Source organism: Pelodiscus sinensis, chromosome 5 (assembly GCF_049634645.1).
Source record: "Pelodiscus sinensis isolate JC-2024 chromosome 5, ASM4963464v1, whole genome shotgun sequence".
In the NCBI taxonomy this organism is placed as follows: domain Eukaryota; kingdom Metazoa; phylum Chordata; order Testudines; family Trionychidae; genus Pelodiscus; species Pelodiscus sinensis.
The window spans coordinates 84,290,427-84,315,577 of record NC_134715.1 but is presented as its reverse complement, the minus strand read 5'-3'; the positions used below and the strand labels follow the sequence as shown (position 1 = coordinate 84,315,577).

The 25,151-nt window shown below is 41.9% G+C and overlaps 1 protein-coding gene across 4 annotated transcripts in view; it reads left to right on the top strand.

The window, feature by feature from the left end:
* Positions 1–25,151, top strand: part of CRACD (capping protein inhibiting regulator of actin dynamics) — a 191,949-nt gene that overhangs the window by 96,693 nt on the left and 70,105 nt on the right. The window contains exon 3 of one of the 4 annotated variants that reach the window (XM_014568709.3): positions 2,343–2,426. The exons of the other annotated variants lie outside the window; for them this stretch is intronic. Coding sequence (XP_014424195.2) covers positions 2,360–2,426 — 67 coding nt within the window. The 5' untranslated portion in view covers positions 2,343–2,359. The remainder of the gene's footprint in view (positions 1–2,342; positions 2,427–25,151) is intronic. 4 annotated transcript variants of the gene reach the window in all.

The window sequence follows — 25,151 nt, the reverse complement described above, 5'->3', positions numbered from 1 at the left end:
TTTTCACGGGCACTCGAGTTAATCTCTCCAGGTACTTAAAGAATCATAGAACTAGAAGGAACCTTTATAGGTTATCAAGTATAGTCCCCTGCATCCATGGCAGGACCAGTGCTGAAATCCAGTGATATATTCTAGGTAGATGTCCTCATCTGCCTGACGGCATCAAAAATCACTCATTTAACAATTTCCCCACTTCCCATTGGACTGTCTCACTTTTCTTAGCACCCTTTTTGCAAGAAATCTAAGACACTCTGAGAATCTCCTTTTGCCTCATTTCTGCTACTCATGCAGATTCCTGAAATCAGTTATAGACATGTAGTGTTTGTTTATAGAGTGTTACATAACTTTTTAGCCACAATTGAGAATATGCATGCCAAGGTTAACCCACAAACTTGAAGTTTGATGAAAAATCAGTGAGACGCACAGTATGTCTCTGTCCCCCACAAAATATCCTGCAGCTTAGAAGAAAGTTCCCAGATTTGGGAGAGGATATCAGCAGTTCACATCTCACCTAGGTGCTGTTTGAAGTCCTGTGAAATTCACAGTTGTTATTTACTACAGCTTTAAGCTCTAATCTAAGAAGACAAGTAGCGAAGAGTTGCTAAATATTCTTCTTTTCCCCCATATTTTTTAAATAAATTAGGAGAAGGCTTATTCAAGTTCACTACAGGCCCTAAGTTTAGGTCTTTAACATTTACTATCTCCAACATTATTGCATCTTATTGCCTTTCAAAATGACTGACTAGTTTAGTCTGTGTTTTAAAACACTATAAAGCACTCTTCCCTTCTAGAACTACAGATAGAATTCAGATTTCTTGATCACCAATATTATACAGCTGATTAATAACCAGCTGTGTATCCTATTATGAAAATGAATGTCAAGTCCTCTTCCTCATTAGCATATTTTCTGTTGGAAGAACTCACAGTGAAGACGTAGCCTGAAGAATGAGAGGAATTCTTCATGTTGGTCATGAAGGGGGCAAGCAATGGGCAGATCTGCTGGTGTAATGTAGGAAAACATGCTCTGTAGCTCCTCCTGACTATTACATTCTTTTGCTTTTGATGTATTTGTAGAATGTTTTCTTGTTACCCTTTATGTCTCTAGCTAGTTTGAGCTTGTTCTGTGCCTTCGCCTTTCTAATTTTGCCCCTACACACTTGTGTTACTTGTTTCAAGTATTCTTTGTTATTTGACCTGGTTTTCACTATTTGTAGGGCTCCTTTTTGATTTTTAGATCATTCAAGATCTTCTGGTTAAACTAGGGTGTTCTCTTGCTATGCTGCCTATCTTTTCTACACAGTGGAATACTTTGCTTAATTGACCTGACTCCAAATCTTTGTCTGGGCTAGTAGCAGGAGGTGAATTTTCCTTTCAGAGTGATGAGCTAATTTAATTTCCCATTGTGAGGTCTCGCAATGGTGTACATTGTGTTAATGCAGTATAAAGTAGAAATAATATCTCATAGTCCTGCCTTATTTGTGCCATTACTGTATATACCATTGTGTCAAGCAATGAACCCTCACCATATCATCCTTTTCTTCCCATTCCTCCCCCTGAAAAAAGGGAGAAAGAAGTAGTTTTAGGAGATTGAGATTTAGTTTGATAACATGTACAAAACCTATGGGCAGTTCTCCCTACAACTGTTATTCAAGGTCTTTTAAGCTGTTATCTGAATTTGAACCTATGTTTACAGAAAGATAAAACCCATAATTATTTAATGAATATCCCACTAATTCTAGAAGGTATAATTTATTGGTATGACTAGCATTCTTAATATAGGCAATAATGTGTGTTTCTTCCTTTAATGGACCTGTAACATTAGTTCTTTATCACCTGGTGGAATTTAATGCCTAAAAAACATAAACTTTCCGCAAATGAATGCTCAAGGAATAACTGAACTTCCAAAAAGAAGTATTCACACTATAGTTGTTTGTTGGTTAGGTAAAAATATTGCAACCATTGTAAAAATATCTGTAGTCCTATTAATTATACTGTTGGTGATGATGGAAAGCCATATCAATACACTAAACACAGAAGTTAAATACAAATATATTCAATACCATACATTCTACTTATTACAGGCTTCATAATTTGATGGAGGTATAACTTACCGGAGCTACAGTTGCTCATATCTTGTGAAATGTAATGTATAGTTCTTGTATTGAAGGTTTAATAGTCTAACTGGAGAAAGCATATTTTAGCATATGTATCTAAATTGTGTTAAAACAAGAAATTTCATTGTAAAGAGGACAATGAAAAAATGAGTGGAGCCAAACTATGTATTTCTGTCTTCCTAAATTCATTGGTTATATAAAACTGCTGTGTTGTACTTTTTATTTCAGTAACATTTGACAAAACCATGGCTACAGATGAAAGGGACACTAAACAGAATGTTCAGGCTGAGGTACTGGGTACTGATGCTTCAGGTACTGTAAAAATAAATTGGTGCTTTTGATTGCAACTTAAAGAGGCAGAATTCATTGTCATTTTCATATTGGTTATAAAGAAAGCTTCTTTCTTTCTAATGAATTGGGTAAAAGAAATGCAGAATGGCCTAAATAATCTGTGCTCTTGCTGTAACTGGCTGAAAAGTTGGAATAGCGATCAGTCTTGCAGGTTTAATGTACCATAGACTGGTCTCTTGGCGTGCGCCATTTTAAATAAAAATAAAATATCCGAGTCTGGACTAGCAGGTTCTCAGTAACTGTAAGCCACTTCCCCCAAAAAATAGCTCTTTCTAATTTTTATAGGCCAAATCCTATAACCCTTTCTTGGGCCAAACTCATGGGAGTTTTTCCCACATAGAGACTAGGTCATGACAGCAAGCATTTGGCCCAATATTTCTTCCCTTTCTAATAAAGTTGCAGCTGCGTGGTCTTAGTTCACATGGGCTTCTATGATGATCTTATATAATACTCAGCTCAGATTTAGCCTTGTGAATCAAAGAATGTTGGAAATTCGAGATAGAGACAATTCTGTGTTAGATTTTCTTGTTACCCTTATTTCAATGTTAGTTTGTTTCTTTTAGTATATTCCTGTGTAACACTCTGTTCATGGCATCCAAAAATATGAGGCACCATGTTACCCCTCTATCTGAGAAACATTGACAGTTCTGTGGCTGCTAGGCTTTGTGTCAGCTCTCTGTCACTGCATCCTGACTGCCTTGCCAGCAAACTCTTCAAGACTCTGCTCGTCTAAACTTTGCCCTGGTGATAACAAACAGTGAACCCCAGTTCCCGAGTTTTCCAAAGACATTCCACTGAATTGTCCAGGCCTTCTCACTACACACTCACAAAAATTGAGGTTGCTACCTTAAAAAAGATGGCGCACATATCAGTCATATAGGCAGGCTGAAAACTCACTCTTCATTCTAAGGCTATGTCTAGGCTGCAGGTTTATTTCTGAAGAAGCTTTTCTGAAAGAGATCTTCCAAAAAAACTTCTTCCAAAAGAGAGCATTTACACTGCCAAAGCACATCAAAAAAGCTATCTGCTTTTTCGAAAGAACATCCACACCAAATGGACGCTGTCTTGCATTTAAGCTGTGATTACTAAGGACGGAGTGGCCACCAGGATACCTGTGCTTTTTCCTCTTTCCCCTTCTTTCGAAAGAACTCCCTCTTCCCCGTCCTTACATGCCTTTTTCTGAAAGAGCTCTTTCGGAAAAAGGCTTCTTCCTTGGAGAAAGAGGTTTACCAATGTTGGAAAAACCCCTTTGTTCTTTTGATTTTTTTTAAAAGAACATGATTGCAGTGTGAATATAAGTGAAGGTTTTTTGGAAAAATGGCTGTTTTTCTGAAAAAAATTCTGTAGTGTAGACATAACTTCATATATAGCACTGAGATGCTTTTGTAATAAAGTAAGCATACGTTTATTAATAAATAACTGAACATTAAGTGGTACTAAGTAAGATGAAAAGAAATCTTAGCAAGTTACAATCTTTGACTAAGCAATTGTTCTTACTCGTGTCAATTTACTAGCATCTCCATCCCACTAGGCCAGGTACCCACAATCACAAAATTCTGTTCCCAGGGTTCCTGAAGTAATGGATTCCTAAAATGCCTTTTTGTTCTCCTTATATCACCCAAAGTCCATTGTATCTGCCTCAAGAGTCAGGAAAGATTCCCAGAGTGAAGACTCTCTACCCCAATGAGCTCAGCAAACTTCTAATAATGATTTGATTATTGTATATGTAAATGTAATTTTGTTAACCTCCGTCAATAATCAAGCTGGTCAAACACATTCTTTTGTCTAGAGCAGGCTGGGTTTATTCACTGCTTTGCAAACACATATTAAGAACACATTTCCCTCATGCACAAATAATTCTTTGTACACAAGCTGTAGATACCTCACCCACTGATTTTTGTTTTCACGGACAGCGTGTTATCAGTTTATATATGATACCTCATGTAGCATCTTTTAGATGCGTATTATACAACAGCATGTTGGGTGGTTAGATGTGTTTCAGGCCTCATCTGAGATACAGTAGGGTGAGCCCTCTGCCAGTTGGCATTTTGGGAGGCTCCCAAGGACACATCCGGACAACTTTGTTGATACAAATTTTCTCCTCTTTGCATAGGAATCTATTCTACTATCTAATATGTTTACTGGGAAACTCTTCCTCAAATTAGTAAGTCTAAACTTTTACTTGGTATAATTTCATTCCACTATATCTAGTTATGTGCTCCTGGGCAGGTATAAATGATTCCTCTTCAGTATTGGTGTTTACACGTTTCAAATACTCTACCTGTATCCCTTGTTAATTACCATTTGGCCAAGCAACACATTTTAATTCTTGATGTCTGTCTAATATAGTTATATAGATTTCTTACCATAGTTAGTGAATAGCTATGTTTCAACACAAAGGCACTCCATCAAACCTCTTATTACATTTTTGTCTTTTATGTAGTACTTTAACAGATTTAACATGTTTTTGCTAAATTCTGTTTACACTAAATTGCAACAAGGTGTTGTTTTTTATTATTAACTAGGCAACATGGTTACCAAATTCTTAACTGTTAGCACCTGTAGTATAACATGTGCATCAAATGCACTGTTGCAGAAAAATGATCGCCCATTACTAGGGATGAGCTGGAATCCATATTTCAATTGGCAATCTAGAGTTGGGTTAGAGTTTGCATTTGCACCAATCACTGTGTGATGATCCAAACTGGATCACCATGAACTTTGGAAATGTATGAATTCATACCCACATTTCCAGCATCTACATTTGAAAAAGTTTGGAATTTGTTTGAGGCTAACATGGAGTTATACGGTTTGGGTGTGGGACTTTTCATGCTCATCTCTACTAATCACAAAGGTTAATTTCATTTCTGACAGTTAGGAGCTGCCCCCTTCTGGGTGCCACCTTTTTCAAAACTTGTGTTTGTGTTGCTGATGGTACACTCCCTTTCACACCTCAAAGGATACATCTGTGCTATGAGCTGGAGATGTAATTTCCAGCTTGGGTAGATGTGTTAACTTTGACAGAGTTTGTGCACTAACAATGGGAGTGTAGCAATAGCAGCATGAGTAGCAGGATGGTATAGTTCCCTGAATAAGTACCTGAGGTCCCAGACAGGATTGTACTTGAGGAGTCTAGCTCATCCCACCACTCATGCCATGGCAGCTCCACTTCTGTTTTTAGTGTGCCAGCTTATTCAAGGCTAGTGTGAGTGCGCCCACAAAAGCTGGAAATTGTCTCTAGTTTGTCTTAAGTTTTCTTTCAGGACATTTGCCTGTGAATACTGGACAATCCTGGCTGCTTTCCCTAACTCTTTCAGCTTCCGTGGTATTTTGGAAAATTCATGTTGCCTTAAAATGCCTGTACAAGGCTGGCAACCAACCACATGGCAAAGGACAGAGGGTGAATCTTGCATAAAGGAAATTTGTAAATGAAAAACATAAAACATTTTCTAAATCTGCAGATAGATTTAATCTGTGCCACAGCACTAGTTCCATACACAGAAGCTAGTGGTCCTTTTTGCAACTTTTGAAGGGTAGTAGTTTTCATTGGCTTGGGTTCCATAGACATTACTAGTGCCATGCAGGCGTGCACCTTTTAAACTCTGTGACAGGACTCTTCTCCTTTCCTTGTGTTCTCTTTCCTTCCCTTTCTGTTCTGCCCTCAGTCAGCTCTTCGTCATTCATCAGTTCTCCGTAGAACAGAGCCAGTGGAATGCAAGAAGGGGCCTATTAACTGTGGCATTTTTATTTACCAAAGAATTAGAAATGGTTCTGTCTCTTTAAAATTGCTAACAGTGTGGTTTTTTGTGCTGTGATGATTACTGCAGTGTATGTACATGAAATTGTTCAAGTAAAGCAAATAACTTCATGGTGTACTGAGGTGTGACGTGGCCTCATTCTACTCTATTCCTTTTTCTTTCAGGGCTGTCTCGGGTTTGCATGCTGACAATGTTTAGATTTCTATTGCTGTGGTTTTTAAAAAATAGAATTGAAAAAAATATTAAAGTCATGGCAATGGAAGCTATCTGATGGAAAAGTATCCGATCAGATCTGAGATGGACAGCAATGGACTAAGTAGTCTGTGGTTTAATTAGATAAAAGAGGATGGGTGCCGAGGTCTTATTTGGGTAAAATGCCCACAATAAGATATAGATTGGTGGTGAATTATAAGGATGATCATTAAAAGAAAAGACTATTCTCCCCACTGGCAAGCTCAGGAGCACACCTTCAAAGATCACTTTGTGTGTATGTCTCTGTGAATTTAATTTGTTTGAAAGGTGTTGGACTGACAACCCTGGCAAATGAAGACCTCTGTTTACCTTCAGAACAGGGATAGCACACTCAGCAGCAGTGTACATTTTTCAACTCTGCCTTACCCAAATCAAAGATTTGGGAGTAACAGTTCTTGGGGTGAGAGAGAGAGAGTGCAGTTGCTTCTCTGTCCATTGAGTTATGAGCCTCTCTGCTGATGTTGCCAAAGGAAATTGCCATTTACTTCCATGTACGTAGTTTCTGTGATGTGGGCACCTACCCACTAGGAATCGGATGGAAACCATCACATTAATTTCACATAGGTGATTGAAGAGGCATAAGATGGTATAACCCCTGGTCACTGCCAGCAAGTCCTGGATTCAAACCAGTAGCCTATAAGTGGGTAGTTCTATATCCTATTACTAATCCCTTATACAATCTACAAACCTGTTTTCTTACATTTGCATGATTAGTTTGCTAAGTTCCTATCTCAATTAGTAAATATTAATTTATAAAGAGCAGATACAGAATTATGCTGTTTGAGGAAGTGTGAATCCTTTTGTGTTGCCTCATTGTCATTCTTGTATGATACACCCTGTTTAAACAACATGTCCTGCCTTTTGCATCAGTAGTACCTGACCTGACACTTCCTGGCTTCTAGTGGGGGGACTGAGGGCTTGTATACGCTGTCACTTACAGCTCCAAAACTTTCCTCACTCAAGGGTGTGAAAAAGCACCTCCCTGAGCAATGCAGGTTTCGGTGCTGTAAAGTGGCAGTATAGAAAGCCCTGCAGTACTGGAAATTATTTCCCAGTGCTTTAACATTGACTGTTTTAGTCTGGTCTACAGCACCTCTGGTTTTATTTGCTTTGTTTTACCAACTTAAATATTTTCCATTCACTATATATAGGCTGGGGCTTATATCTGAATTGGCAAGATTGCTTTAAAAAGCAAAAACTCGGCAAGTTTGCTAACCAGTCATGTTTCCTGAGTTCAAGGTTTAACTATCATATCAAATCAAATTGCATTAGCAGTGTTCAGTGCCTTAAACCTAATGTCATGCAAATAGAAAAGAAAAAGAGGTGGTCTGTTTTGTTATGGTGAAGCAAAAATGAAAGATCCATATTTACAATGAACTAGAATTATATGAAACAAAATACAGGACTATGTAGCACTTTAAAGACTAACAAGATGGTTTATTAGATGATGAGCTTTCGTGGGCCAGACCCACTTCCTCAGATCAAATAGTGGAAGTGGGTCTGACCCACGAAAGCTCATCATCTAATAAACCATCTTGTTAGTCTTTAAAGTGCTTCATAGTCCTGTATTTTGTTTCAGCTACACCAAACTAACACGGCTACATTTCTATCACTGGAATTATATCTCATTCCTAATGGTCCTGCTGGCTTCATCTTGCCTTGTATCCAAAATAAGACAGAATGAAAATGTGAAGTCAGTCAGGCTGTCAAGAGAGCACAAATTTCACAATGTCCTCAATTTCACTAGTACTGTTAATGGAGCTTCTTAAGGGTGAATTTATGGAGTATACCATCTCATAGAACTGTAAGGGACCAGAGGTTATTGAGTCCAGTCCTCTGCCCTCACAGCAGGACCAAGTACTATCCCTGACAGATTTGCCCCAGATCCCTAAATGGCCCCCTCAAGGATTGAACCCTGGGTTTAGCAGGCCAATGCTCAAACCACTGAGCTATCCCTCCTCCCCTGATTGCATGGGGTTTCTTCTCACTGCTGCTTCCTCTGGAGCCAGGTCTGAATGTAGTGCTGCTATCTGCATTCCTGATTTTTAAAAACTTCTCAGGGTTTCCCAACTTAAGGCGCCAGTGTAAATACTTAACCTTATTACCATGAGCAGTCCCATTGAAAGCTCATTCTGAAATCTTAAAAACTTGCAGGGCTCCCGTGGTTCTGCAGAAGTCTCTCCACATCTAGCAGTGTCCCTGGTCCATTTCCTGGCAGTATCTTCTGCTGGCAACAGTCTACTCATGGCTGAATGCTGGGGTGAGGTGGAACAGGAGTGCACAAACTGAAAGGGATGCAGAGAGCTCTGGCTGAATTAACTTTTCCAGGAAAAGCCTCTGCAGGGCTGTAGAGATGGGTTTCTCCTGCCCATTTTAGCCTCCCCAGTACTGACCCTAACCTGCACAATCTCCATCTGCCTGCTTCAGCATGGACCACAGACCCATAGACTACCCTCTTAAGGTAGGAAACAGAGTTGTGGGAGTGGTTAAGCCTAATCATGTGAGGAGAGGGGAAAATCTGTGTGATGCATTTCCTCTGCACATGGGATCTAGTAGTTGGATGATCTGGGGTGATGCGCATCCAGTTTCCTTCCAGACCATGTTCAGGGACTATTTCAGGACAGCTCAGTCATAATTTTTTGTAGCTCTGAATGTTTTGGGTAACATGTTAGTGTGGCTTAGCCAGTAGAGCTTTGGCAGCTGTTCAAAATCTAGATATTGGTGTATATAAGATACAATATGTATGCACTGCACACGCACATCCTCATTGAATTCTTACAAAAATAGTCCTGTTTTCATTTACAAACTTGGTAACAGGTTTGATATCAATCAGTTCCCACTAGCATGAGCAGCAGGTTTTGCAGGACAAGGGAGGATGAGTCTCCCCCAAGAGCCACACGTGGCCCTGTCCACACTCTACCCTGAGCCCACCTTCCTCCCTTGCTATCTGCAGCTTTCCTCAGCAGCATGCTGCTCCTCTTCCCTTAAATGGACTGTGGCTAGGGTCGATCAGCCCATGGCCCAGAATCTGGGGCAACTAGGTCCCCCCAGTGCTCTGGGCCAAGGGTGTTGGGATTGCATCACCTGGCGCTCCAGGGCTGGGGTGCTCTAGCAGGGAGCCCCAGGACTGGGGGAGGAGTGCATGGGAGGCTGCATGGGAGGCTTAGGTCTCCTGGAGGGAGGAGGGCAGATAAAATGGAAAGGGGCAAAAGGGACAGGGCCTGGAATTAACCTTCCTAAATGCGTGGCTCACACGTTGCCCATGTCCACTTGCTCTCCAATCAGCTCTTTAAACTTGTCAGAAACTGTAGGCTTAAATCTCTTCCTTCTTTCTGTCTGCTTCTGTTTATCATTCTTTGTGAAACAAAGCCGCTGCCACCATCCCTGTTCCAAATCGAGACTCTGTTTTGAAAAAGTAACGTTATTTAGAATTTAGTTTTTGATTAATCATTACCTAAATGTGACTCTCATTATAATCTGCAAATCTCTTGATGTATAAATCAGATGAAAGAAAATTATGGTAGATTTTAATCAATTAAAATCAACTCCATTTTAAACAATGGAGACTTTTCAAACATGCTGCCTCCATTTTTATATAAAAGAGTGTTGAGATTTTGCAGTTCGTCATTCAATAATTTTAATACTTACAAGTTCATTTAAAGCAGGACAGAAATATGCTGCCTATTTAGGTTAGTGGAAGTACTTACGATGCTTTGAAACCAATCATGTTTTTTCTTGAAATGTGTGTGTTGGCTCTGGTTTTGCCACAGCTTTGATGTTAATTGGATTACTTGTATTAGTAGTGGGGGAAAGCAGGAGGTTAATCAAGACCCTTTAATTACGTTCTCCAGTGGCCAAATCTTGTTTCCATGGATACCCGCGTTATGTTCAACTGGTCCAAATTTTGACCACATCAGCTTTATAGCCTCCACTTTCTCTGTAATCCGCTATCAATTAAGTCGTTCATCTAAGAAGAGATTTTGGATTCCACATGTTTAGTCCAGGGTAGTGAGCTGTTATCTGTCCTAATGAAACACCCCAATTCTACGTGTGCTGGCTGAGGAATGCCAGCTAAAAGTGTTAATGAGTTGCAGTGCTTTCAATACGTTGAGGACACTTAGCTCTATGTGTCTATCATGCCTATCCCAGTATTGTGTAAATACCTAGATCAATCTTGGAGGGAGATTGGTACATTGACAGCCAGCTGGTTGAATCTCATTCTGGATAAGACTGATGAGCTGCTGCCATTGAAAGATTCAGTGAGGATGGTTTCTCCTCCTTCCGCTGAGGAGGCATACTGACAAATAGTGATTCATGGTCCCTCTCTGAGTCATGTCGGATCCTCAGATAACCGATCATATAGTACCAACATGCAGGAATGCTTTATATCAGGGGTTCTCAAACTTTGTGATACCATGATCCCCTAAAATGCTAAATGAATTTGTGTGGACTCCCCACCCTTCACTGCTCTGGGTTGCTTCCTTCTCCCTTCTCACCAGACTCCTTGCCCTCCTGGGGTTCCTTCAAGGCACTTGCAGTCCTTAACTCCCTTCTCCCCTGCAGGCTCCTTCCCCCTGTCTCTTTCTCCTCTGTGCCTCTTTTCCACTCCGCGTCCCTTTGGTTCCTTCTCTCTCTGCTCTCCTCCCCTCCATCCTCCACTCCTCTCCCGTGTCTTCTCTGCCTCCTCCTCTGACCCCCACGTGCCCTTATTTACCCCTGGTCCTCTGCCCCGACCCGATCCCCCAGTCACTGCCTGGGGGACCCCTGCCCTCTCCCAGCTGGGGAAGAGTTTGGTCGCCTGGCAACCGTGCCCCAGCCGGCCCCGTGTCCACTCCTGCGCTGGCCTCACTCTCCCGCCACCTTGCCTCCTGCTGCAGCTGAGCCACACTCCTGGAGTCCCACGGCCCCGGTCACGCTGCGCGGCTTGCCGGCGGCTGCCTTCCACTACCCTGCCGCTCTTCACGGTCCAGGAGAGAGGGGTCGCAAATGAAAAACTGAATCCAGCTGCGACCTCCCTCTAAGTTGCTCGCGACCCCCTTTTGGAAGAGAATCTCCAGCTTTTTGCCACCTCGAGAATGGATTATTGCAGTGGGTTCTAATGCTTCCAAGTGTTAGTGAGTAACATCTCCCAGATCTGTACTATCTGCTAGTTGGTCTCCAGACTGAATCAGTGTGTTGGTTTTGACCTATAAAACTCTAAAAGCCTTCAAGTTTATAACCTGCTGCTTAAGTGACTGTTTCTCTCCTTTAAAAGCAACGAATGGTCCTGTAGCACATTGGATACTACCAAAAAAAAGTGTCAGGAGCTTTTGTGGGCACAACTCACTTCTTAAGGTGAATGGAGCAAGGGGTCCAGAGGAACAAATAAACAGCAAAAAGAAAGGGGGGGGGAGCGGAGGAGGGGAAAAAACTTGTCAATTAGTGTCCATGCTAAATGAGGCTAATAGAGTGGGTGGTGAGTGCCCGATACTTAGCTTTTGATGTCATTTGGGTGTTGAACATAACAGCCCATCCAAGAAATGTTTTTGTTCAATCCCTGGCTAAATGTGTCAAATTTGCATAGGAAGATTAGTTTCTCTCTCTCTCTCTCTCTCTCTCTCTCTCTCTCTAGTTGGTTCCTGAAATTACTTTGTAAGAGGATAGCCACCTTTCAATCCAGTAGTGAGTGCCTGGGCAAGTTAAAATGTTCCCCCACAGGTTTCTGTGTTACCATTTTGAATATCTGATTTGTATCCATTAATCCTTTGTCCTAGAGACTGTCTGGTTTGGCCAATGTACATGGCGGAGGGGCATTGCTGGCACTTGATGGCATATACAGGTTGAACCTCCCAAAACCGGGACTCTGGTCTGGCAACATCTCTGGTCTAGCAGGACCACGGATGCTGCTGGACCAAAGAGTTCCAGTGGTGGTAGCGGGAGCCAGCTGGGGAGCAGTGGCTGGACCAGATGATGGCCAATGGAGCTCCCGCCCCAGCCAAAGAACCCCTGGTGTCAGCTGAGCCAGATGTCTGGGGAATCCTGGCCCTAGCTGGGGAACCCCAGCTGCAGCAGGGCTTCCAGTGGCAGGCGGCCAAGCTGGGGACTTAACCCCCTGTCCTTTTTTTTTTTCCCCCTCCCTCCCGTGGCAGCAGAGCTAGCAGTAGCTGGGCGGCCCCAGCTTGGAAACCCAGGATACCCCGATGGCAGCGGGGTTGGATTGGGCAGCCCCGGCCACAAAACCTGTGGCTGACGTGGGGCTGCAAGAGGTGGGCAACCCTGTCTGGAGAACCCCAAGGAGTTCCCAGTGGCAGAGGGTAGCAGCGGTGAGGTGTGGCCAGGCAATCTAAGCTGTGGAGCCCCTGATAGCAGTGGGGCTGGTGGTGGCTGGGTGGCCCCAGCTCAGGAACCCTGAGGAACACGGTGTAGCAGCTTGGCCAGCAGCAGCCAGGCTGTCTCATACAGGAACTCTGGGAGACCTTGGGGCAATGTGTGGGCAGCAGGCCAACTTTAATGGGGCCAACAGCAGGGCAGGGAGCCCAAGGGAGAGGAGCCCGGGAGCAGAGCAGCAAACAGGGGAGCACTGACCTTCCCTGGTTCAGAACCGCTCAGGACCAAAAGGTACCAGACCAGGGACAATCAGTATCACATTAGTGGATTTACAGTTGTATGAATCTCTGATGTGGTGGTTTATGTAGTTAGGTCCTGTGATGGTGTCACTTGTGTAGATGTATGGAAAGAGTCAGCACAGAGTTTATTGAGGGGTGGGTATGTTTGAGGTGTGATATGTGGTTGCTGGAAAGAATTTGTTTCAGGTTAGGGGTTGTCTGTAGGTGAGGATTGGCCTGTCCCCCAAGGCCTGTGGAAGTGAGGGATCATTTTCCAGGATAGGCTGTAGATTGTTAATGATGCGCTGGAGGGGTTTAAGTTGGGGGCTGTAGGTGATGACTATTGGTGTTCTATTGTTTTGTTTATTGGGCCTATCTTGAAGAAGCTGATGCCTGGATACTCGTCTGGCTCTGTTAATCCATTTTTTCGCTTCCCCATGTGGATATTTCAGTTTAAGAATGCCTGATATTGATCCTGTAGGTGTTTATGGGATTGGAGCAAATCTGGTTGTCTCTTAGGGCCTGGCTGTAAACAATTAATTGGGAAATGTGTCTTGGATGGAAGCTAGAGGCATGTGGGTAAGTATAATGGTTGATAGGTTTCTGGTATAAGGTGGTGGAAATATGGCCATCATTTTATTGAACTGTAGTGTCAGGGAAGTGGATCTCTTGTGTGGACTGGTCCAGGCTAAGTTTTATGGTGGGCTGAAAGTTGTTGACATTTTTGTGGAATTCTTCAGGGATCTCCTTCCTGTGGGTCCGTATGAGGAAGATGTCGTCAATGTAGCGTAAGTAGAGTAAAGGTGCTAGGGAGTGAGAGCTGAGGAAACATCGTTCAAGGTCAGCCATAATAATGTTGGCATATTATGGGCCATGCAGGTGCTTATAGCTGTGTCGCAAACTTGAAGATATAATTTTTCCCCAAACTGGAAATAGTTGTGGGTGAGGAGAAAGTCACAAAGCTCAGTCACCAGGTGTGCAGTGGTGTCATCGGGGATAGTGTTACTTCTCTCCTTGAGCAATTTTGCCAAAGTTGTGGTCAGTGGAGGCACTTAAGCTGGTGGTAGTGTTCTGTGTGATGGGCTCATTGTTCTGTGCAAATTCCTTGTGGAGTGAAATCATCTGTTTGCTGACTGTTAAGGCATGCTGCAAGGCACATTTATTTGTGGTGCAGGGTGGTATGGAGGGAGGGTGTTGATGGGGATTGGACTTGTATGCACAAGGAGTTTGTACTGTAGGGGTTTGGGTTCTGTTGATAAGCAGAAAGCTGCTGTACAAGATTATTTGTATTCTGCTCATGTATCTTGTCGGAGACACTTGGGGAATTAGTTGCTTTTTGAATTAGAAATAAAATCAGGCAAGACTAGTCCTCTTATGCTATAAGAATCTATCAGTTTCGCTACCAGAGTGAGTCCCACAAGAAACGTACTGATTATGAATATACCCTTTTGATCAATGTGCTGTAAATTCTTGTTGATGCCCTAGGAGGCAGAGAGTAAGGGGAAGAAAGTAGGTATATTATTCCCAGTTCTCCTTTTACCTTTTCCTGCTCCCCTATCCACCTCCATCTTATTTGTCTATCCATCTGTATTTTGGGATATAGCTGTCTTTATGTTGTGTGGTGTTGAGCACCTGAGCAGTGATTGACGTTTTTAGACACTACCATAAGCAGGTCTCAACAAATAATACAATCTACTCGCCACAGGCGAGTAGATTGTAACCCAATACAAAGCTTATGGAAGGACTTCCAGTGATTTCAGTGAGCTTTTGCTGGTGGCTCAGATATGGGACTAGAACTGATTAGTAAAGGCTTCTTTAGCTGTTTGAGCTTTTCTCACTTCTAAGGAGGAAAAATCATTATTTTCACCTTCCTGTAAAGATGGTGGACTCTGGCTAAGGCCTGGTATATGCTAGAACATTAGGTTAGTTTGTTAGTCAGAGGGGTGAAAAATCCACACTCTTGAGCAGCATTGTTAACAGACCTAAGTCCCTATGTAGACAGCAGTAGGTCAACAAGAATTCTTCTGTTAGCCTTGCTACTGCCTCTCAAGGAGGTGCGTGTTGTGTCTATGCTGAAGTGGTAGTGATAGATTTTTATTTAACTCACATTTTACTATATGGAATAATTAAGTAAAACTGGTAGTATTTTAAGTGTAGACAAGTCCTAATTCTCCTCATCTTCAGTTTGTACCATATAACCTTTTCTGAGAAAGTCCTAGCACCTAACTACAGTGTTTCTCACTAAACTTAAGGAATGGATTGCACAGTGATTACTTGATGTATGCCAGTTGCTATGAATGTTGGAAATGTTAATTGTAAGATAATTTAATTTTTGATCTGTTGCCTTTTAAAATGACTTTTATACAGCAGTTGTTATATCTTCAAAGTACCATGACAGCTGTTTACTTTGTTTACCTCTATTAAAAAGGTAAGTTGTCATTTTTCAATTTTATAGATGGGGAAATGAGGCATCTGGTTTAAAAACGTATCTCGTTTCACATGACAAGTGAGTGGCAGGTAAAGCATTAGAATTTGGGAGTTCCTGACTCCTAAGCCCATTATTGGTTCACTGACTCTCACTGATTTGCCATCTGATCATTACCTTTTGTATTTTCTCTTAGAAGCTCCTTTACTTTCTTATGAGGACTTTAGTGCAGGTGAGGAAGTGTTAAATAAAAATGAAGTTCAAGAGTGCATGTGCAACTTGATCCATAGGACTGCATTCATAACATTTCCTTTCACTTTACAATATAGCCTTAAGAGGGCTCTAAAAAAATAAAAACATGTTCTCTTGGTGATTTCATGGCTTCTGTTGTTTCCTCCTCAGAGAAGATCAAGTCTGGAGGTTTTCTGACTACATCTGAAATTGTAGGGATGATCAATTTGTTTAAGAAACCTTGTAAGTACACAAACTGGTTTTGTGGATTCTGAAGCATACAATGTTCTTCTGTAAGTCAAACGTGCGTCGTTAATTTTTTGTGGTTTAGCTGTGAGTACTCCCAGTGAATGGCTGATTGAAGGCATAGTGTGCTATGCTTCATGTTTGTAAATTTGAGCTGCTGCTAATTTATGTGCTGCTTTTCTTCATTTTCATTCAGTCTTTAATAAAAAGTGTGTGTGAATTGGAGTCAAATCCAAATGTAAGAGAACTAGAAGGAATGTTCTTCCATTATTCTGTTTGCATTTTTGAAGGCACCTAGCATCAGTGGGAGCAATTTTCACCTTGAAGAGAGATTTAATACCCATAATTTGTATTTCAGTGCTGCAATCTGTACCTATTTATAATCTATATTTTTCTGTCATCATTTGAATTGACCTTTTTGACCTATGAAGATACAGAATTCATGTATTTGGAGGCTAGAAGATTACTTTGGTGAGAAATGTGTACGTGTGTGTGTTAGAATCATCCAGGGTTTTTTCAGCATCAGCAAATATTATTTTGAAAGCTTTCCTCTGAAATGTTTCTGTATTGTCAAATGGTACCCTCCTTTAATTGTGCTGATATGGAATTATAAAAAGGGAATGATACTAACTATATATTTTTTTGATCTGCTACACGGGATTTGCAGGGATTACTTGACAAATTTCATATTAATTTGATTTATGCAAACTGAACAGATATCAATGGTATTAGATTTGTGTCTCTGTAATTACTGAGCATTATATGATGCATTGATGCTAGGATACATGTTATTTTCCCCTCTACTATTTTATTCTTCCCAAACTGCTGTTTAAATGAACAAGATTTATTTTCAATAAAAGTTATTAATGAATAATGTTTTTATATTCTAAAGGAACACAGCATAAGATTTCAGGCTTTCATAATGTCTGAGAACTGTGATTCACAAGCAAGTAAAACAATAGCACTCTGTTTTCATTAGATTAGATGAGGCTTCACCTCAGTCCTGTATGCATGAAAATCCACCAAGGAGAGAGAGAATTTTTATTTAACTCACATTTTACTATATGGAATAATTAAGTAAATCCCACTGTAACTTGCTGTCAGGTCAAACCTTTCATCAGGGAAATAAAGAACAAATGAGTGGTGAACACACTGAGATCTTGAGCACTCAACATGTTATATAACCAGCTCTCATTATACATTCAAAGGATGACAGAAGTAGGAAGAGACAGACGTACAAGATTAGGAGGAAAATTATTTAGGAAGAAGACACAAATTATTTGACATTTAAATTATTTGAATACCTGGCCAGCTCTGTATTGTGATATATTAGCAGATCATATGGCCATTTGATTAACAATTCACTGAGAAAAACAGAACAGACTTACAGTATAAAGATCTTCCTTTGTGACTATGTGTGGGAGTACAGTATGTTCGTTCAGTACAAAGGAAAGGATTTACTTATGTCAAATTTTCAGATTGTGTTTCCTCTTGTTCTGTACTCAAGACAATTTTGCTATTGAAATTGTGGGAAGGAAACTGCCTTACTTTTGTTGTGTGACTTTACATTACAGGCAGTCCCCGGGTTACGTACAAGATAGGGACTGTAGGTTTGTTCTTAAGTTGAATTTATATGTAAGTCAGAACTGGTACATATTGTAGGGGAAACTCTAGCCAAACATTTCTCCAGAGCTCAGTTTTATTCTCCCACACCTCACTTCCCTCAGTCCTTTATTCTCAAGCTGAGGTGTCTGCTGAGAAAAGCTGCTCCGTGTCTCCCTAGTCTGCTGGGGAGGGCGCTAGCTTCGCGTCTCCCTGGTCTGCTGGGGGGAAGCAGCTAATGCGGGGTTGCCTCACCCCGTTTGTAAGTAGGGATCCGATGTAAGTTGGATCCATGTAACCCGGGGACTGCCTGTACAGTGTTAGCAATTATGGGCCCTGTTTCCTTTGAGACTTTTTTCTACTCGACTTCTAAGAATTCAACTAAGGCCTAAGCTGTAAATTTCAGATCCAGACTTTCTCAGACTTAGGAATGTTGGAATCCATTGTTTGATCTGTGGTTACACACTTGCTACAACCTTACTGCTGAAATGATTGCCTTGTCTTAAATCACATGTTTGGAATCACATCTCCTATAAAAACTGCCATATATCTGGCAGCCAACCATGGGATACATTCAAGGATAAATTAATTGTCCTGAGAGTCACCATCTCTTGCTATGATGTAGGAAACTTATATCCAGAGGTATCTCTTTTTTTTTAAATAGAGAGACAGACATAAATTGGGTTTGTATGACTCATCTGACCCATACACTGTGAGTTCTGTGAGCGGTGTAGGGGAAGAAGTACTTGTGGAAAGGTAGATAGAACTACTACAGAGCAATCTTCTGTTACTGAAATACAATAAAAGTAACTGTCATAAAGCTTTGTTGGCATGCCTCAGACTTGCATCTCTTTCTTACACAAATAGCCTGCTGACCATGACTTGTCCTTTTCTGCACTATAAGGTCATGGTCATCATTGCACTGGCAAACGTGACTAATAGGAACATTGTTTAAAACCCCCCATTGAATTTCCAGTGCAGATAGCCACAAGGGACATGGGCATCTTGGTCCCTAAACTCAGAGCAGCACAGGGACTGCTTCCTTTTGTCACCACAATAGCTGCACATCATTGCAGAGGGAGTGGGAAGGGATAGATGGAGGTAGCAACTATGCCTCTTCCTTCCTTCCTTTGCAGCAGCCCACACATCAGGCCAGGCACACCCAAGAAAGAACTTCCGGAGCGTTTGTGCCTCTTTAGGGCAACATTCCTTCCCAAACATTATAGTGTGATTCAAAAGAGGAAGGAAGTTTAAATTAAAAGTGAGGGAAGCCCCTGGTGGTGAGAAACATTAGAGATGATGTCTCTCTCCTGCGGAGCTGCAGCTTGTGGCAGCACAGCAACTGAAGAGACTGACACGATTTTGTTCTTTCACATAATTGCAGAGCCTATTTTTACAGAAGACAAGGGAGGACTGAGGGAAGCATGGGCTTCACTTACATTGAGAAACATTTCATTCCCTTACACATACCAGAATCACCTTTGCATTGTTACCTCAGATAACTGACACTGCAAGACTTTTTCACACATCTAAATTAAATGGCTCCTTCTATGGAATAGCTTTGATATTTGCTTGCTGTTGCTTACATAGCTCCTTGGCTTTTGAGCTCTGCTGTGCAAGACACTGTCAGGATCAATTCAGTCATGCAGAGCATCAAGGAATCTTCCCCAATATGCAGTAGAAAATCTGATAAGCTCTAGCATAGGCATCTGATGGTAATAATTGGAAAAACAGGAGCATTGAATTGATTATTCTCTTCAGATAGAACTTTGTTTAAAGTAAAATGTTATTTCTCCCTCTCTCTCCCCCCCCAAAAAATCATGATTCAGATGGCTGCCTACCATACTAGGGTGAGTACAGCTGTTGTACTGATGTTCAAACTTGACAAATCTTTCAGAAGTGGTGGTGTGCGGAAGACTTCTATATCAAACAGCTGTAAGCTGGATTTGCTGCTTGGTGTACCTCAGCTTTAAAATGCACTAAAAAGAGAGGTGTACTCATCTGTCCAGAAGAGCCATTCACACAGCTGAGAAGGATTCCTTTGCTATCATTCATTTCTTTTGTATCTTGTTCATTTCCACTGTTCTCATTTTTGTAATGAACTTAGGGTTGCCAGGTGTCTGATATTGGCCTGGACAATCTGATATTTGCAGCCTCTGCCTGGTAAAAAAACAACAGAAAATACTGGAATTTTCTGTTTTTCTCAGACAGAAGGCTCAACAACTTTGGTCCCCTGAGTTTCCCCCTCCCCCCCATGTATGGTATTTTTTGTGAAAGTATCTGGCAACCCTAAATTAACTTTAATTTTTAGCATTTGCATTCAGTTTTGTCACTGTGTTGGCAGAAGGAAGATCCTTTTCTGCTCTTTCTAGGTTAGTTAAAACACAATGTGAGGAGACATGATGTGAGGCAAATGGGCGGAATAAACTACAGTAATCCCTCCTCCTTTTCTCTTTCCCATAAGAATGTCCTTTTGAAAATCCCATAATTGGTCGATGGTCTCTGTAGCCATATGCCAGAGCTGGCCAAACTTACTGACCCTCCAAGCTGCATATAGCAATCTTGAGAAGTTGAGAGCTGGGGTGTGCCTGCCATGCCTTCGGGTTTTCACCATGCTGGTGGCACCTGCTGGGTCTCGAGGCTCCTGTTCCATTCCTGTTGAAACCCTGAGCCATGACAGGTGCATCCCACCAGGCTGAAGCGTTCCCTGTTAGCACTTGGGTGGCTGCCCAGGAGAGAGCCCAGCTTATTAGCAGGGTGCCCGCAGACAGCAGCATGTGTTTCTACTGGTGGTACACATCTGCATGTGCTTTGGAGCACGTAACAAATTTTATTCAACATATGGATGGAAAACATTAGAGCGAACATCCCCTTATTGGTTGGCACAAGCCAGAGGCAATGTGGGAAGGGGGCTTATGACTCCCCAGATTTTTGCCAATGTTTCCTGGCCCTACTTGGTCACCTGGTGCCACCAATTCCCTTCCCTGCACAGCAGCTACTGGAGCCGGCAAGTTGGGAGCTGCAGACATGGGGTGAGGCAGCTTCAAATACTAGGGAGCCACAGGAAGAGCTGCTGCTTTTTGCTGCTGCCTTTCCCCACTGGAGCTAATGCAGCAGTTCATCCCTGCAGCTTACTGATGTTTGATGATGCTTCTCCGGGCAGAGCTAACACCTGGGAGCTACAGGGAGGGGTCACTGAGGTGTGTGACTCAAGTTGTTGTGCCTTCCCAGTCTCAGCAGGCACCAATCATCTCTGGAAGAAGCCTCTTGCCCCAACTCCCTGCCTCAGGGCTGAAACCCTGAGCTCCCCCATTCAGTCTGGTAGACAGAGAATGGGGGAGATGTGGGAGTTCCACAAGCCACACTTTAACTAAGAAAAGCCATGTGCAGCTTGCAAGCAGTAGTTTCACCACCTCTGCCATCTGCCTTATAATGGCCCACAATGTGCTTCAGTGCCTAAAAATGAGTACTCAAAATGGAAGCCAATGTCTCTGAAAACTTGGCTACCCTCAAGTTACCCAGGACTTTTGTAGTAATTGGTACTTGGGCCAGGATTAGAACTTGATATTTCTGCATCCTAGAACTGTACTTGGAGCAGTAGACCGCACCTCTCTAAAGAGAATCTGGAAGAGAGGCTGCTGGTCTAATCACCTGGGAACATAAGAGTGACAGTTGCTATCCTAGGAAGCAAACAGCCTTGCAATGTAGCACTTGTAATCTGCATCTCCACTAGCCTGTCTGTCTAGTGTCTATATCTAAGATATATGTTGCTGTGGTATCTTACAACCTGTAGGGCGTACGTTTTCCTTGACAATACATACTTAGCTGTTCCTTCTAATCCTTATCGGACTAGCTTGAAAGATTGCATCCTTTTATTAGTGGAGTGAGTTCTCCCTACAGCCTCTTTTAAACTATCATGATTTCTGCATTATACAGTCGTGGGGTTCACAAAAATGTAGGGCTGGAAGGGACCTAATGAGGTCATTAAGTCCAAGTAAACCTAGATCATTCTTGACAGATGTTTGTCCAACCGTTTTTAAATTCCTCCAGTGAGATGGGGATTCTGCAACCTCCCTTAGAAGTCTGGTCCAGAATTTCACTAGTCTTATATTTAGAAAGATTTTTGTAATACTAACCTAAATCTCCATTGCTGCTGATTAAACGCATGACTTCTTGTCCTACCCATGAAATGGAATAGTGTCCCATTCTGTCCCCACCTCCCAAAAATTGTCTGGTTGAAGTAACTCAGGGATAAGGACGTTAGCTGAGGCCCTTTCATTATTCAATTACCTCATGTATTTTTTAAAATTCATGATTTTATGTTCTTGAGCTTCTTTTTGTATGGGTGCTGCTCTTTTCTCTTGAAAGCCAAACATGCACACCCTCCCTCTACCATAAAACTGACTAAACTGAAATGAAGATTTCATCATTCTTAATCATCTACAGCTTGGTTTTTCATTTTGCGAGCACAGATTGTATAAAGGGGCCTTTTTAGATAACTGAGATTTATTTTTCTAGTACATGTAAAGCTGTCTCTTTTGGCTGATATTGAAATATCAATAATGTTTTATTTTATGCAGCATTACAAAGATATTTAATACTAGACAGAAAAATATGAGGACAAATACTTTTATGTATTATATACTTCATTGAACATAAGCCGGTGTTTTTGCAAAGATCAAACTAACAGATAGCCACAGAAAATTTTTTAGATATAAAGGCGAAAAGACTAAGCCCAGGAAATATGGCTTTAAAAATTTAATCTGATCTGAGCTCTGTGTTCAAGTAATGAATATTTATTGTGTACTACATGCTATTTCACTGTTTTATTACTGCTGAATAAAGCCAATTATAATCACAAAAATTATTCAATTGCCTTCATGTAGCAAGCACTCCATGGAAATTATATAAATCATATAATACTTTCTGTTTGTCATTTCCAATCTTTATGATTCATTTCTTTGTTAATAAACACGTGGGAGTATAATGCTACAAATCGTCATGATAATAAAATGTAAAGAATGCAAGGCAACACTGAGCCAACTTTTGATCACTTTTTTGTAAAATACTTATGAAAATAGATTTACTTCCTTAAAAACTGTAATGCTTTGTCCACAGCACGGACATTTACAGTGCAAGTTTGCCTACACCACAGTGTGCCTCAGTGTTGACACACAGGTCAGTGTCCCCATCCCTAAAATAAGTGTATTTACTCATGGACATATTTTGTGATGATTAAGTAATCAGTTAATAGCTGTAAAGGGCTTTGAACATCAAAGCATAATACATAAGTATTTTACTTATTAATTCTGCTTCCATGGTCCATTCAATTCTTGGCCTTTCTGCTTAAGTTGCCATTCAGGATGCAGGCTTCCCAATTCTGCTACAAATCTTTTGTGATTTGAGCCTTGAGAACAGTATGGAGATGACAAATTCATTTTAAAAAGTATACCCCTTACTTCACAAAGGTCCACGTCACAACTGGCACTCCCTTGGCAATTTCAGAATAATAGGCATCCCATGACATCTAGTGAGGTGGGCCATGGTAGGTCAGAGTTTTCAGTCAGTTGTCAGAATAATGTAAGAGCAGCTTCCACTGCTACTGCACAGTTTGAACCGCTACTGTGGGTAGAGAACTTTATTCATTAGAGGTCAGTCTCATCACTCTCCCAAGTACTAACGTAAAATGAAACGTGACCATTCTGTGAAATCTACTGAAATTCATTACCAGTGAGCATTGTGTCACTTGGTTAGTTTTTCTGGGGTGAGAAGCATGTAGTAATAGCACTAGACTCTTACCTGAGTGCTTATTGCTATCCAGCCAGAAGACGGCAGAGTGCATTAAAATCAACACACATTTGCAATTAACCTCATTGAACTCTTCTATCATTGTCTCAAGCTTATTTGGAGACTCGTTCCCTGTTGGTAATCGGAGGAATACTCTGAAAAATAACGAGTCAGTACAGTAGGACTGGTATTTGCCAGCAGCATCTAGAAACAGAAAGGACCTTGGTACTTATCTTGGAAATGAATACTGAATCCGAGTTTTCTTTTACTTTTATCACTTGAACTACAGAGCCAAAAGATGCTTTTTGTGTCCTTTCCTGCTTCTCTGTGTGGTATGAAGTGGAATCGTGCTGCCAAGGAGAGAAGATAGAGCCATAGTGGGCCAGACTGCCACAGAAGTGCAGGGCAGGTCTACACTACCACTTAAGTTGATCTACTTTATTTCACTCAGGGGTGTAAACAATGCACCCGCTTGAGCCACCCAAATTACAGCTATGGAAGTGCTCTTCACACTGCCGCTATGTCAGTGGGAGATGCGCCTGCTGACATAGTTTCTACCTCTCACAGAGGTGAAGTAATCATGGCAACAGGAGAGCTCTTTCCCATTGGCACAGAGCATCTTCACCAGATGCTTCTTCCAAGGGGAGGTATGATGATGGGGCTGTTCCTGGGTCACAGCTTATCCCTGTATGTTTCAAGGATCCTTAGGATTTGTGGGCCAGACCTTAGGCACTATGCACGCAGATGCAGGGGGCAAACCTGGCAAGAGAATTGGGGGGAACCTCACAGTGTTTCATGCTGTATGTCAGGGCTGGGCAGTTACAGCCTGGGGACATAAGAATATAAGAACGGCCGTACTGGGTCAGACCAAAGGTCGGGACTGGGTCAGACCGGCCTAACACTTTGATCTGGCCTACAGACTACATCTGGTTGCTTTTTATTTATATCCTGCTGCCTGTGCCAGAGAATTTCCAGGCAGGGGCTAAGGCAGCAGGATTCTATTTAAATTGATCACAGTTCATAGTCACGGTGCTACTGTGGCAGGGGAAGAGCCATGAGACTTTTAAATAGACACAACAACCCTGGGTGGCTGCCAGGCAATGTGGTAGTGGTGGGGCTTAGAGCCGTGAGCCCTGTGCTGTGGTTTTAATTCAAAGCCTCTGGCCCCAGACAACTCTGAGGGGAGGCTAGTCCCCAGCCCCGCCCCTTCTGCACCAGGCTCCATCCCCTTTCTTGCGGGATGGAGCTGGCCCGTGACCACGTAGCAAAATTAATTCAGTGCCCGCCCCTGCAACCTGTTTGTGGGAGGCAGGAATCTGGCTGTGTGCTATCAAATTTGTGCAATGAAGTGCAGTTAAAAATAAGCAGGCAAAAATAAATATTGGGGGAAATTATCTAGTAAGCTTTTGTTAATTGTTAATTTACATTGGCACTAGTGGCCCCTGAATCTGTGCCCAGAGGGTATGTCTGCACTAAGCAAGTTGACTTCAGCTTGCCCGGCAGGAGTGAAGGGGTTGTTCAGGCTCAGGCTGCAGGCCTAGACTGAACTTGTACATCTGTGTTTACTGAGCTGTGCATTTGGGCGGTCATTCAAGACAGATTCAAATGCTACCCAGCTGATTAGCAGGGCGCCCACAGCTAGGATTTTGTTTCTACTGGTGGTACACACAAAAAATTATTTCACACACGGATAGAAAAAATCAACACAAGGATGGACTGGGACAAGGGGTTAGGATACGGGGGTGGTGGTGTATGTCTCTCGGTGGGGCCAGAAATGAGGGGTCGGAGTAGGAGAGGGTTC